At 34.2% G+C, this 15,441-nt stretch overlaps 1 protein-coding gene across 1 annotated transcript in view; it reads right to left on the bottom strand.

Annotated features, from left to right (window-relative positions):
- Positions 1-15,441, bottom strand: part of LOC149133500 (organic cation transporter protein-like) — a 58,484-nt gene that overhangs the window by 23,005 nt on the left and 20,038 nt on the right. The window contains exons 3-4 of the mRNA XM_089358495.1: positions 6,142-6,245; positions 5,764-5,918 (exon numbers count right to left, since the gene is read on the bottom strand). Coding sequence (XP_089214621.1) covers positions 5,764-5,918; positions 6,142-6,245 — 259 coding nt within the window. The remainder of the gene's footprint in view (positions 1-5,763; positions 5,919-6,141; positions 6,246-15,441) is intronic.

Raw genomic sequence — 15,441 nt, 5'->3', positions numbered from 1 at the left:
GACGTTCTTCCGCTTTTGAAGCATCCGTACCACTTGAAACTTTGCGTACGACCCATTGCCTCATCACCGTAAGATTCCTGAAGCAGGGCTCAATGTCTCTGTAGCAGACTTTCCAAGTTTAACGAAAAATTTCACGTTGGTTCTTTGTTCCAGCTTCCTGTCCTTGACAAAAAGTGCAGACTACACCATACACGTGATCACAAGAACACACATTTTACAACTTGCGAAGTAAACACAGCAATGTTACTTGGCACACTGCCTCATGAAGCGCTAGCTCTCATGGCACATGCAACTGCGTGCTGCCATCTGTTGGCGCGCTACAAAAGTTGTCCGGGAACTTTTTAATACCACCTCGCATGTGTTTGCGTAACCTGTGCTATTCTATTTTGCCATGACTATTTCCTTTTCAGTCAGAGCAACGTAACATTTCTTCCGTAATGAGATAAGCTAAAATTGCGGATATGATTAAAACCCCTGAAAGGGCTCTTTCTAATGGAAGAGAGCAGATAAAGAATAAAATTTAAAAGTGGACATTTATAGTATTTTATTGTTGTTTTCTTACCAAATACAATTGAGGGAATGTATGATCCAGCACCACCAACTGCAGTGAGAAAACGTAACACATATATGGCATAAATATTGGAGATTAAGGCCGTTGCTATTCCGGCTGCCCCTTGCAAAAATAAACACACAATTATCACTTTCTTGCGACCAAATCTGAAAAAGATTGATGAGACAAACTTAAAATTCAGCTGATTAAATACAGGCGTACACACACATATACTTACACGCATGCATACATACACACACACACACACACACACACACACACACACACACACACACACACACACACACACGCACATGAAATACGCAAAAATATAAAATATGATGCAAACACTACACACACCAGCATGCAGATATGACACACAAAACTTACCTGTCTGATAAAATTCCACAGATAGCCATGGCAAAAAAGTAGCCCATGAAGAAAATGGTCATGATGTGTCTTGTCAGAATCGCATTATCGCAAACAAGATTCAGCTGCAATGAGAAATATGAAAGCTATTTAATGTAAACATTTTATAATTTTGATAATAATGATTTTATGCTTTGGAATTGTAGAAACACTGTTTCTTGGAAACCCCTTTCATAGTCAGTTTGTATTCAAAGGGCTTTGTTGTAGGAACAACGGTCACGTGACACACCCAGAACCGATTGTATAATAGGGAAGGAGCTGCTGTCAGAGGGACCACTGTTCATTGGTTAGGGAACAGTGCGAGTACAGCCACTAAAATTTGGTGGTGCAGGGGCAATGAAAACGCTTTAAAGGATCTCCTAAAAATCTTCATCACCAAAACGAATGAACACAGAAACATTTTTGGACGGATTTGAAACTTTATTTTCTATTATTGGATTAATCCAATTTGACTGATGTACAAATATAATAATAATAATAATAATAATAATAATAATAATAATAATAATAATAATAATAATAATAATAATAATAATAATAATAATAATAATAATAATAATAATAATAATAATAATAATAAATATTATTATAACTATGTTTATTCCAATATTAAGACTGAAAAATGATTGAACTCATTTTGTAAAATATATTGAACCTGGGTTCACACCCTTAGGCAAAATTCATTCCTGCACTTATGCGACTGTTGGAAGTTTATCCAGAATCTTTTGTGTGGAGGGACTTTGTAAAGATTTTTTCAACAATTAGTCTCAGAATCTATACTGACCCTGGAGTTATATTAGAAAAATTAGCAATAATCTTTGCCAGAACCTTTCACGCTATGGCGACTATGTTTTGGAACCATGATCAATATCCAGTCCCAGCAAACATTGCGCCATAGCGATGTACTTTTGTAGAAAACTTTATCAATGAAACCCCAGAACTTATTATATTGTAGGGACACTAATCAGAGGACAACTGTCAGTGGCCAGTCCCAGAATGCTGTATGTTGTCAAGAAGTTGGTCTAGTGACCATTATGAAAACAGCCACACAAAGAATCTTCTGTGTGGTAGGGAAAGCACTGCTGAAGTGTATATAAGCTAATGTAGCCATGTAGTAAAGGTAAAGAACGCAAATGAACTAAACTCTTTTTTGCAAAGTAAGTGGTACACTGCCTCTTACAGCAACTGCTTTGCTGACATAGAAAGTACTCAACTAACATTGTTCAAAGAATGAAACAGAATATGTAGAAGAGAGAGAGAGAGGGGGAAGTAGAGAGAAAAATGGTGCGATCAGGTTCAAACGCTATAAACACAAAACATATATGTATGTGCGTGTGTGCGCTGTGTGTGCAAGTGTGTGTGGAGTGTGTGTACATGTATGTATGTGTATAGGAATGTATCTGTATAAGCATACATACTTACTTACATATACACATACATATATAAATATCTATATATATAAAAATGAGAATGTGTGTCTGTCTGTCTGTCTGTCTGTCTGTCTGTCAGTCTGTGCGTGTGTGAATCCCTAAAACTCGAGAACTACGCAACCAATTTCATTCAAATTTTACACATGCCTTACTTAGGGTTCCAGTTGTGTTTTAGTCAAAAAAATTTTTTAACTTCTTGCAGAGTTCGAGCCCACGGCAACATAATATCTCCTCCACTATTTAAGTATTACGTGTCAAAAGTGAAACAAAAACACTCATGTCAAATACTTTCACTTTAAAAATGAAACTATTCCACTAACTGAAACAATCACATTTCGATACTGTAATGACACATACTTTCAGAGAGAGAGAGAAAGAGAGAAAGAGAGAGAGAGAGATGTATATGTATACATATAGATGTATATGTACACGTTATTCCACTAACTGAAACAATCACATTTCGATACTGTAATGACAGATACTTTCAGAGAGAGAGAAAGAGAGAAAGAGAGAGATGTATATGTATACATATAGATGTATATGTACACGTATATGTATAGATATATATATAGATATAGATCTATATGCATACATGTATATGTATACATATGTGTAGATGTATATATATATAGATGTACATGTAATATGTACACATATATACATATATATACATGCATACAGATATCTATACATATATACACCCATCACACACATACACATGCACACAAACACACACATTAGTCATTTGTTTTCTTATCCAAAACTACGTCAAAAGTACTGAACGGATCTTTATGAAATTTGGAAATTATATTCTATGCATAACGGTCATAACTCTCATGAAAATTCATATATTTTTGATGTTGATGAAATTTTAACCCGAACATAACAGATGAGCGTTATTTGTAATTCAACGGTACAACAGTGTAAGACTACCCTTTCAGATATACTTACATTGTGATTTCTGCAATGTGGTGCATAAATTGTCAAGTAAATGAGACGCATCTTTGCCTCCACTGATTCACTTGCAAAGTGTTGAGTAAAATTATTTCGTTGCAGACCTCCTTTGAGTCTTTTTATTATCACTGCGACACATAGTCCCCAGTTGGTAACAGTGATTTCAAGGCCTTCCCAGATGAGAGACTGGCATTCCAATTAATGTCTATGTTCCATGCTGGAATGGATTGGAGAGTTATTAATGTAGAAATATGGTATCGTAGCTACTAACAGTTGAGGGTTGCGTAGTCTAGACGGCGGTTTTAGATTTCATTATTCTCTTTAACCCGGGCAAAGTCGGGTATTTCTGCTAGTATATATATATAGGCCAGAATTTTTTTTTTAGTAAGCATATCTATCTACATAATGCCAATATTTTAAATTTTTGCAAACTCCATAGCAGGCACAAACTAGACCATTTCGCCTCCTTATTTATAATCTCCCCTACACTAGTCAATATTCGAAAACAGTTACTTTCTCTTTAATTATTCTGAATTCTTTTCCATATATTAATTTTTCTATATACCATTCTATAGATGATTTATAGTTTTAGCAGCGGACATTGTAAGTAAAATACCCCCTCATCTTCATATTTTATTTATTATTCTTATAATTTTTATATTTTTTATATCGTTTTATTAACCGCCTTTTAGTATCTACTGTTAATGCTTTAATTACTTTCTGTAATACCTACTTATCTCCTTCTATAATTCCGACATATTATTTACATAAAACATTCTTTTATAAAGTTTATATACCACTAACCATTTATGATTGCTTTTAAACATTCTTTCTAATTTATAGATAAGCCATATTGATTATTAAATATAAATTTCAGTCTCCAGTATTTAAAATTCCATATTTCCTTATTTGGATATTCTTTTTTCAACCCCACTTGCTTATTACTTCTTATATATGAGTTTTAAATTGGCTCTTTTATATTAATTTACCTATATTTCTATATTATATATTTCATCATCTAACCGTTTACCGATAGTCGTCTTTAAAACAGATATGACTCCGAGAACAATTACACATTACAAAAATTACTAAGAACACCATTTTTTCTTTATTTAGTTTTTCTTAAATTTTTCCTTATTCTGCTACTGCTGAGTACTCTTTGACAACTCAGATACTTAAAATGAATTTATTGTCTTTCTGTACGAAACGATCGTATTGCGATATGAATTTAAAATATTTTATTCCATATTAACATCTAATCTCCTCCATTTACGAAAAATATGATTAAACTTGTCAAACTTTCAAACTTCGTTCTATAACTTAAATCATATACTAAATATAGTTATATATATATATATATATATATATATATATATATATATATTTAATCAAAAGATTAAATGTGGTACTTAAAATGTTTGAGGCACCAGAATTTGGCAGGGTAAAAACCAAAAACAAAATCAAGAGATTTGGTGAATAAAATTTTAAGAAAAGCAACAAAAATTCAATAGGTTACAGCCCAGTCAAGATGGTATTTTTTCTTCTCTTAATCTTGTTTTTTGCACACATCTACAAAATGACAGAGCTGGGTGACAGGGTGAGGAGAGCTGGGTGACAGGGTGAGGAGAGCTGGGTGACAGGGTGCACTGTCATCGTTAAGAATCCAATTCTTTGTTCTCCATAGATCCGATCGCTTTCGCAGAATGTCCTCCCTCAAATGCTTCAAAACCTGGTTCGTTGTCCTCTGTCGATCCTCATTTACAAGCTGATGACTTTTCTCCACATTTCCAGGGGTAACGTTCGTTGGAGGTCTTCCTGATCGTTCATCGTCTCCCAGGGACGTTCTTCCGCTTTTGAAGCATCCGTACCACTTGAAACTTTGCGTACGACCCATTGCCTCATCACCGTAAGATTCCTGAAGCAGGGCTCAATGTCTCTGTAGCAGACTTTCCAAGTTTAACGAAAAATTTCACGTTGGTTCTTTGTTCCAGCTTCCTGTCCTTGACAAAAAGTGCAGACTACACCATACACGTGATCACAAGAACACACATTTTACAACTTGCGAAGTAAACACAGCAATGTTACTTGGCACACTGCCTCATGAAGCGCTAGCTCTCATGGCACATGCAACTGCGTGCTGCCATCTGTTGGCGCGCTACAAAAGTTGTCCGGGAACTTTTTAATACCACCTCGCATGTGTTTGCGTAACCTGTGCTATTCTATTTTGCCATGACTATTTCCTTTTCAGTCAGAGCAACGTAACATTTCTTCCGTAATGAGATAAGCTAAAATTGCGGATATGATTAAAACCCCTGAAAGGGCTCTTTCTAATGGAAGAGAGCAGATAAAGAATAAAATTTAAAAGTGGACATTTATAGTATTTTATTGTTGTTTTCTTACCAAATACAATTGAGGGAATGTATGATCCAGCACCACCAACTGCAGTGAGAAAACGTAACACATATATGGCATAAATATTGGAGATTAAGGCCGTTGCTATTCCGGCTGCCCCTTGCAAAAATAAACACACAATTATCACTTTCTTGCGACCAAATCTGAAAAAGATTGATGAGACAAACTTAAAATTCAGCTGATTAAATACAGGCGTACACACACATATACTTACACGCATGCATACATACACACACACACACACACACACACACACACACACACACACACACACACACACACACACGCACATGAAATACGCAAAAATATAAAATATGATGCAAACACTACACACACCAGCATGCAGATATGACACACAAAACTTACCTGTCTGATAAAATTCCACAGATAGCCATGGCAAAAAAGTAGCCCATGAAGAAAATGGTCATGATGTGTCTTGTCAGAATCGCATTATCGCAAACAAGATTCAGCTGCAATGAGAAATATGAAAGCTATTTAATGTAAACATTTTATAATTTTGATAATAATGATTTTATGCTTTGGAATTGTAGAAACACTGTTTCTTGGAAACCCCTTTCATAGTCAGTTTGTATTCAAAGGGCTTTGTTGTAGGAACAACGGTCACGTGACACACCCAGAACCGATTGTATAATAGGGAAGGAGCTGCTGTCAGAGGGACCACTGTTCATTGGTTAGGGAACAGTGCGAGTACAGCCACTAAAATTTGGTGGTGCAGGGGCAATGAAAACGCTTTAAAGGATCTCCTAAAAATCTTCATCACCAAAACGAATGAACACAGAAACATTTTTGGACGGATTTGAAACTTTATTTTCTATTATTGGATTAATCCAATTTGACTGATGTACAAATATAATAATAATAATAATAATAATAATAATAATAATAATAATAATAATAATAATAATAATAATAATAATAATAATAATAATAATAATAATAATAATAATAATAATAATAATAATAAATATTATTATAACTATGTTTATTCCAATATTAAGACTGAAAAATGATTGAACTCATTTTGTAAAATATATTGAACCTGGGTTCACACCCTTAGGCAAAATTCATTCCTGCACTTATGCGACTGTTGGAAGTTTATCCAGAATCTTTTGTGTGGAGGGACTTTGTAAAGATTTTTTCAACAATTAGTCTCAGAATCTATACTGACCCTGGAGTTATATTAGAAAAATTAGCAATAATCTTTGCCAGAACCTTTCACGCTATGGCGACTATGTTTTGGAACCATGATCAATATCCAGTCCCAGCAAACATTGCGCCATAGCGATGTACTTTTGTAGAAAACTTTATCAATGAAACCCCAGAACTTATTATATTGTAGGGACACTAATCAGAGGACAACTGTCAGTGGCCAGTCCCAGAATGCTGTATGTTGTCAAGAAGTTGGTCTAGTGACCATTATGAAAACAGCCACACAAAGAATCTTCTGTGTGGTAGGGAAAGCACTGCTGAAGTGTATATAAGCTAATGTAGCCATGTAGTAAAGGTAAAGAACGCAAATGAACTAAACTCTTTTTTGCAAAGTAAGTGGTACACTGCCTCTTACAGCAACTGCTTTGCTGACATAGAAAGTACTCAACTAACATTGTTCAAAGAATGAAACAGAATATGTAGAAGAGAGAGAGAGAGGGGGAAGTAGAGAGAAAAATGGTGCGATCAGGTTCAAACGCTATAAACACAAAACATATATGTATGTGCGTGTGTGCGCTGTGTGTGCAAGTGTGTGTGGAGTGTGTGTACATGTATGTATGTGTATAGGAATGTATCTGTATAAGCATACATACTTACTTACATATACACATACATATATAAATATCTATATATATAAAAATGAGAATGTGTGTCTGTCTGTCTGTCTGTCTGTCTGTCAGTCTGTGCGTGTGTGAATCCCTAAAACTCGAGAACTACGCAACCAATTTCATTCAAATTTTACACATGCCTTACTTAGGGTTCCAGTTGTGTTTTAGTCAAAAACAATTTTTAACTTCTTGCAAAGTTCGAGCACAAGGCAACATAATATCTCCTCCACTATTTAAGTATTACGTGTCAAAAGTGAAACAAAAACACTCATGTCAAATACTTTCACTTTAAAAATGAAACTATTCCACTAACTGAAACAATCACATTTCGATACTGTAGTGACAAATACTTTCACAGAGAGAGAAAGAGAGAAAGAGAGAGACAGAAAGAGAGAGAGAGAGAGATGTATATGTATACATATACATGTATATGTACACCATTTCGATACTGTAATGACAGATACTTTCAGAGAGAGAGAGAGAGAGAGAAAGAGAGAAAGAGAAAGAGAGAGAGAGAAAGAGAGAGAGAGAGAGAGAGAGAGAGAGAGAGAGAGAGAGAGAGAGAGATGTATATGTATACATATAGATGTACACGTATATGTATATATATATAGATCTATACATACATGTATATGTATACATATGTGTAGATGTATATATATATATATAGATGTACATGTAATATGTACACATATATACATATATACATGCATACAGATATCTATACATATATACACCCATCACACACACATACACATGCACACAAACACACACATTAGTCATTTGTTTTCTTATCCAAAACTACGTCAAAAGTACTGAATGGATCTTTATGAAATTTGGAAATTATATTCTTTGCATAACGGCCATAACTCCCATGAAAATTCATATATTTTTGATGTTGATGAAATTTTAACCCGAACATAACAGATGAGCATTATTTAGAAAATGATGTCACACGTTATCGAGGCTACCATTCTTTCTGGATGTGCAAAAGGGGATGACGTCTTTATTCCAAGAATTCCTCTTACTCTATCAGGAGCAGACATTCCTTTTACATTCAGAAGACTACAATTCCCCCTTCGTGTGACTTTTGCCATGTCCATAAACAAATATCAGGGTCAAACACTGTCTGTAGCTGGTCTTCTCTTGGAAGAGCCCTGCTTCTCACATGGACAACTGTATGTTGGCTGCTCAAGAGTGGGCAGCAACAAAAAACCTATTTGTATATGCTCCACAAGGGAAAACAAGGAACATAGTTTACAATGAGGTGTTATAATCACAACAGCAAGAAAGTATGTACGTGATGACCTTCTTTTACGAAACTTCATTGACTTTCATATATTTATATTGATATACATATATATATACGTGTGTTTGGGTGCGTGTGTGTATATACATCTCTATATATAAAGATGATGCGTAGTCTAGACGGCGTTTTTAGATTTCATTATTCTCTTTAACCCGGGCAACGCCGGGTGTTTCTGCTAGTATATATATATATATATATATATATATATATATATATATATATATATATATATATATATATATACACACATATACATATATGAACACATGTATATAGGTGTATATGTTTATATGTGTATGTGTGTATATATCTATATATATAAAAATGAGAATGTGTGTCTGTTTGTCTGTCTGTCTGTCAGTCTGTGCGTGTGTGAATCCCTAAAACTCGAGAACTACGCAACCAATTTCATTCAAATTTTACACATGCCTTACTTAGGGTTCCAGTTGTGTTTTAGTCAAAAACAATTTTTAACTTCTTGCAAAGTTCGAGCACACGGCAACATAATATCTCTTCCACTATTTAAGTATTACGTGTCAAAAGTGAAACAAAAACACTCATGTCAAATACTTTCACTTTAAAAATGAAACTATTCCACTAACTGAAACAATCACATATCGATACTGTAATGACAGATACTTTCACAGAGAGAGAAAGAGAGAAAGAGAGAGAGACAGAAAGAGAGAGACAGAAAGAGAGAGACAGAAAGAGAGAGACAGAAAGAGAGAGACAGAAAGAGAGAGAGAGAGAGAGAGAGAGAGAGAGAGAGAGAGAGAGATGTATATGTATACATGTATATGTACACCATTTCGATACTGTAATGACAGATACTTTCAGAGAGAGAGAGAAAGAGAGAAAGAGACAGAGAGAAAGAGAGAGAGAGAAAGAGAGAGAGATAAAGAGAGAGAGAGAGAGAGAGAGAGAGAGAGAGAGAGAGAGAGAGAGAGAGAGAGAAAGAGAGATGTATATGTATACATATAGATGTATATGTACACGTATATGTATATATATATATATATATATATATATATATATATATATATATATATATATATATATATATATAGATCTATATGCATACACGTATATGTATACATATGTGTAGATGTATATATATATATATAGATGTACATGTAATATGTACACATATATACATATATACATGCATACAGATATCTATACATATATACACCCATCACACACACATACACATGCACACAAACACACACATTAATCATTTGTTTTCTTATCCAAAACTACGTCAAAAGTACTGAATGGATCTTTATGAAATTTGGAGATTATATTCTTTGCATAACGGCCATAACTCCCATGAAAATTCATATATTTTTGATGTTGATGAAATTTTAACCCGAACATAACAGATGAGCGTTATTTGTAATTCAACGGTACAACAGTGTAAGACTACCCTTTCAGATATACTTACATTGTGATTTCTGCAATGTGGTGCATAAATTGTCAAGTAAATGAGACGCATCTTTGCCTCCACTGATTCACTTGCAAAGTGTTGAGTAAAATTATTTCGTTGCAGACCTCCGGCCATTTTGTTCTGTTGTTAATTCTGTAGATGACCTCAAACACAAAGTCTTTCCCAACTTTAAACAAAATTACCAAAATCACAATTGGCTATGTGAAAGAGCAATATTAGCTCCAAAAAACGTAGCTGTTACAAAAATTAATCAACACCTGATGCATACTCTTCCCGGCAATCTTCAAACTTACAAGTCTGTTGATACAGTTCCAGATACAAATGAATTTCTCAATTCGTTGGAGCCTCTAGGACTACCTCCCCACATATTATCACTTAAAGTTGGAACGCCTGTTATGCTGCTCCGCAATCTGGAACCACCAAGACTTTGCAATGGAACACGACTCGTGATAAAGAAAATGATGTCACACGTTATCGAGGCTACCATTCTTTCTGGATGTGCAAAAGGGGATGACGTCTTTATTCCAAGAATTCCTCTTACTCCATCAGGAGCAGACATTCCTTTTACATTCAGAAGACTACAATTCCCCCTTCGTGTGACTTTTGCCATGTCCATAAACAAATCTCGGGGTCAAACACTGTCTGTAGCTGGTCTTCTTTTGGAAGAGCCCTGCTTCTCACATGGACAACTGTATGTTGGCTGCTCAAGAGTGGGCAGCAAAAAAAAACCTATTTGTATATGCTCCACAAGGGAAAACAAGGAACATTGTTTACAACGAGGTGTTATAATCACAACAGCAAGAAAGTATGTACATGATCACCTTCTTTTACGAAACTTCATTGACTTTCATATATTTATATTGATATACATATATATACGTGTGTTTGGGTGCGTGTATGTATATACATCTCTATATATAAAGATGATGCGTAGTCTAGACGGCGTTTTTAGATTTCATTATTCTCTTTAACCCGGGCAACGCCGGGTATTTCTGCTAGTGTATATATATATATATATATATATATATAATGGTAATATTAGGGATAAAAATCCAAATTTACAAGGAAAAATTCAATTTAATTTATCAGAATTAAAATTAAATTAAATTTCACAATATATAATATATAAATATATAATTTAGAGAAAAAAACACAATTATTGAATTCATCCATGAAAATCCACAATCTCATATAGAAAAATTTAATAAGTAAATATATACACTAAAAAGACCTATAATAAAAATCAAAAAAGTACAAAGTAATAAATATTAAAATAATAAAAATGACTACACGTGTTTCATAACCATATTTTCAAATAGAAAATAAAATAAAAATAAAATCGATTCAAAATAAATCGATCGAAAATCAATTCTATTCAAAAATATAGCTAATCTTCGGGTCAAAATACAATAATAATAATAATAATAAAATGAATGTATATATATCGACTAACAATAAATATCAAATGAATTTATATAAAAATACTTATTTTACCAATAAATAAAAGAAAGACATTTAACAATATTACTGAAAATAAATGCAATACTTATCTTCTCGAAGCTTTAGTTTAAACTAAAATTTTAAACGTTATACTTTTAACTTAGCGTTTATTAGAATTAAGTCGCGTGAAAATATGGCGTAAAGAAAAATAATAAAATAAAGAGATATATAAACATGTATTTAAGTTTTATAACCATGTATTTTACAAACATGTATTTTCGCTTTAATCATAATAAAAAATTAACTGTATTATAAATATTTACTGGAAATTTTAAAATCTAAATAATTTTAAAGTCTAATAAATTAAAACTAAAATACGTAAATTACATAATATACATGAAAGAAGCTAAATACTATAAATTAATATATTTACATTAAATAAATTAATTAAAATATTTATATTATTTATTTTATAAAAATCATAGTATCATTTAATTATTAATATATAATATTCACTAAAAATATTATCGTGCTAATTAATACACAGTTTATAAGTACAAATTATAACTACTACAATTAGTAAAATAGGGTTTATATATATATATATATATATATATATATATATATATATATATATATATATATATATATATTCATACATACATACCCACACATATACATATACTTATATACACAGTTAGCTAAACTTATTTTTCCTCAGCACAACTTCCTCAACCAAATGTGTCTGAACTGCTAGCATCTCACCACCAGCATATAACCTGGAGCAAAAATGAAATGTAAATCTGGTAAATTTTGAAGTATGTTGCGTTACCTGATGAGGCTATTTCGCACTGTGCGTTGCATCTGACGTGACTACATCATCCCACGCTCACTAGGGAGCAGCGCTTAATGAAACCGAAATGATTGTTGTGCTGATGAAGCTTCTAGTTACCGTCTTATGCCTTAATCATTTAAAATATACCCTACGCGCATCTCAACATTCCGGATGTGGATCCAACCATAAAATGCTCAGTAACGCTGATGACGCCTGGTAGTCATAAGTGGTGAACGTGCTCTGTAGGCACAATACCTAGGACTTACCGTGAAACAAGATTTGGATACTGCATTTAACGCATCCTTTCTATTAGGGTGGCAACTAAATTCCCACCGTTTTTTAAATTTAAGTTTTTTAAAAGATTTAATAAAAATGACAACTAATTAATCAATAATATATTCACCCTTGTTGTTAACAACTTCTTCCCAACGTTCAACAATATTTTCAATACCTCGTTGGTAGAAATCACCCGATTTCGACTCGAAAAATTGATCCAACCAAACTATCAATTCTGCATCAGTATTGAACGAAATTCCACGCATAGCATTTGAAAGAGATCGAAAGAGGTGAAAATCCGTTGGTGCCAAATCAATGAGAGTACGGCGGGTGTGGCAGCACTTCCCAGTCATGCGTTTGAATGGCTTCCTTGGTCATATTGACGATATGAGGGTGGGTGTCGTCGTGCAGCAGAAGAACTCCATGCTGACGATTAGGTCTTTTCTCTTGAATAGCCGTGTTGAGTCGTTCCATCTGTTGAACATAGAGTTCTGCCTTGACCGTTTGGTACTGTTCAAGCAATTCGTAATGGATAATCCCTTCCCAGTCCCACCATACACACAACATTGTTTTACGCGAATGAAGATCTTGTTTCACGCGTGGTGTCTTGCTTGTTTACCTGGACAAAGCCATTCCTTACACTGCTTCATATTGATGTTCAGGCACCATTTTTCGTCGCCGAGCATTATCCTGATGGAAGAACACCTTTCCTTTTGAAACCAAAAATGGTCGTTTTTTTTCTAGCACTGACTAAAGACGCTCAAACTACTGGCAGTAGATATTTGTTATCGTTTGGTTTGGATTTAAATGTTCAAGTGGATTAAACCTTTCATATCCCACCAAACCGGTAACAACAACTTACGTAGGTGAAAACCTTCTTAAGCCTGAGGTTCCGGTGTTTCTCCCTTTCCTACCCACCGTCTTCGGCACTTGACATTTTTATAGAGAACCTATTTCTCGTCACCAGTCATTATTCGGTCCAAAAATTTTAAGAAAGGTTCATTTGTGGGATGTGACAGCAAAGAAGAGCATACATTCACTCTCTGTGCGCGATTAGACTCGGAAAGTTTGTGTGTAACTCATTGACCAAATTTGCTAACTTTTCCGATGGCATGCAGGTGTCGATGAATGGTTGAATGACCAAATCCAAGCTTCTCTCCTACGAGGGGAAGTCAAAAACTTATCCACACTTTCGCCATAACATATCATTATTATTGTCACACTGCCTTCTGCCCATACATGCTTATAGGTGGTACTGTTGTAGTCACGTGATCGAAGATTGATCCTGCTCGCGACATTTTTCTTTCTGGCATTACAATGTAAGTATGGCCGCTCTACTAGCAATGTGCACCAAAAAAAAAAAACAAAGATCAGTCATCCAATTTCCCTGGTTGAAAGGTGTGTCAAGTGCTGAAATTCATTGGAGGCTTTTTAGCACAATACGGTGACAGTGCACTACCACATAAAAGTGTGCATGAGTGGATCGAGATGTTTAAAACTGATCGGAAAAGAGTGATGCACGAAGAGGAAGCAGGACGCCCGTTAACCTCCACCACTGACGAGAAGATTCAGCAAGCTCGAGAGATGGTATTGCTGAAGCGGTTCACCATTACCATCTCTCGGATTACTACTCTTTGTTCTTCTTTGGTACACATGGCTTGTAGATCGGCCATGATTAAACTGTAAAACCAGAAAAAAAATATCGCGATCAGGCTCAAAAATTGATCACATGACCCCAATAGTACCAACAATAAACACGCATGCGCAGAAGGTAGTATGACATTAATAAACATTTTATGGTGAAAGTGCGTATAATTTTTGACTTCTTCTAGTTCCTCAACAATTACGATGGGATTTTGTTCCACCAGAGTTTGAAGGACGTCCTCGTCGAGCTCTACAGATCTTCTAGGCTGTAGTTTCCGGATGGGAATTTCCGGAACCATCGTTGACACTGGCTTACGATTTTTGTCTGATTCCCCATATACAGCATTAATATTCCTCGCCCTTTCCGTTGCGTTGTTGCCTTTATTGAACTTATAAATCAAGATATACCGAATATGTTCCTTTGTCACTTCCATTATAGCTTTGGAAAAATAACTGTTAAAACGGAACTGTACTTTTTAGGACTTGCACTAAGAATAAGGATAAGGTAAAATTACTACCTGCTTTTATAACAAGCTGATGCAGGTAGTTTATCCCGTCCCCCGCCAACTTTTAATTCATGCAATTGAAAAAAACGTATTATTTATGAGATGACCCAATATATACATACATACATATATATGTATATATATATATATATATATATATATATATATATATATATATATATATATATATATATATATATATATATATACACATAATACAAATAATATGTGAGTATATGCATATATACGTACATGTATGTACCTACCTACATCTACATGTATATATAGATGCATATCTGAGTACAGGACGTCACAAAAAAGTGGACAAAATGAGAAACAGAACATAAACAGAGCACAGAAAACACACAGGC

This window comes from Octopus bimaculoides, chromosome 10 (assembly GCF_046866305.1).
Source record: "Octopus bimaculoides isolate indiv1 chromosome 10, ASM4686630v1, whole genome shotgun sequence".
NCBI classification, from domain to species: domain Eukaryota; kingdom Metazoa; phylum Mollusca; class Cephalopoda; order Octopoda; family Octopodidae; genus Octopus; species Octopus bimaculoides.
The sequence above is the reverse complement of the archived record's forward strand: the minus strand, read 5'-3'. Positions and strand labels throughout refer to the sequence as shown.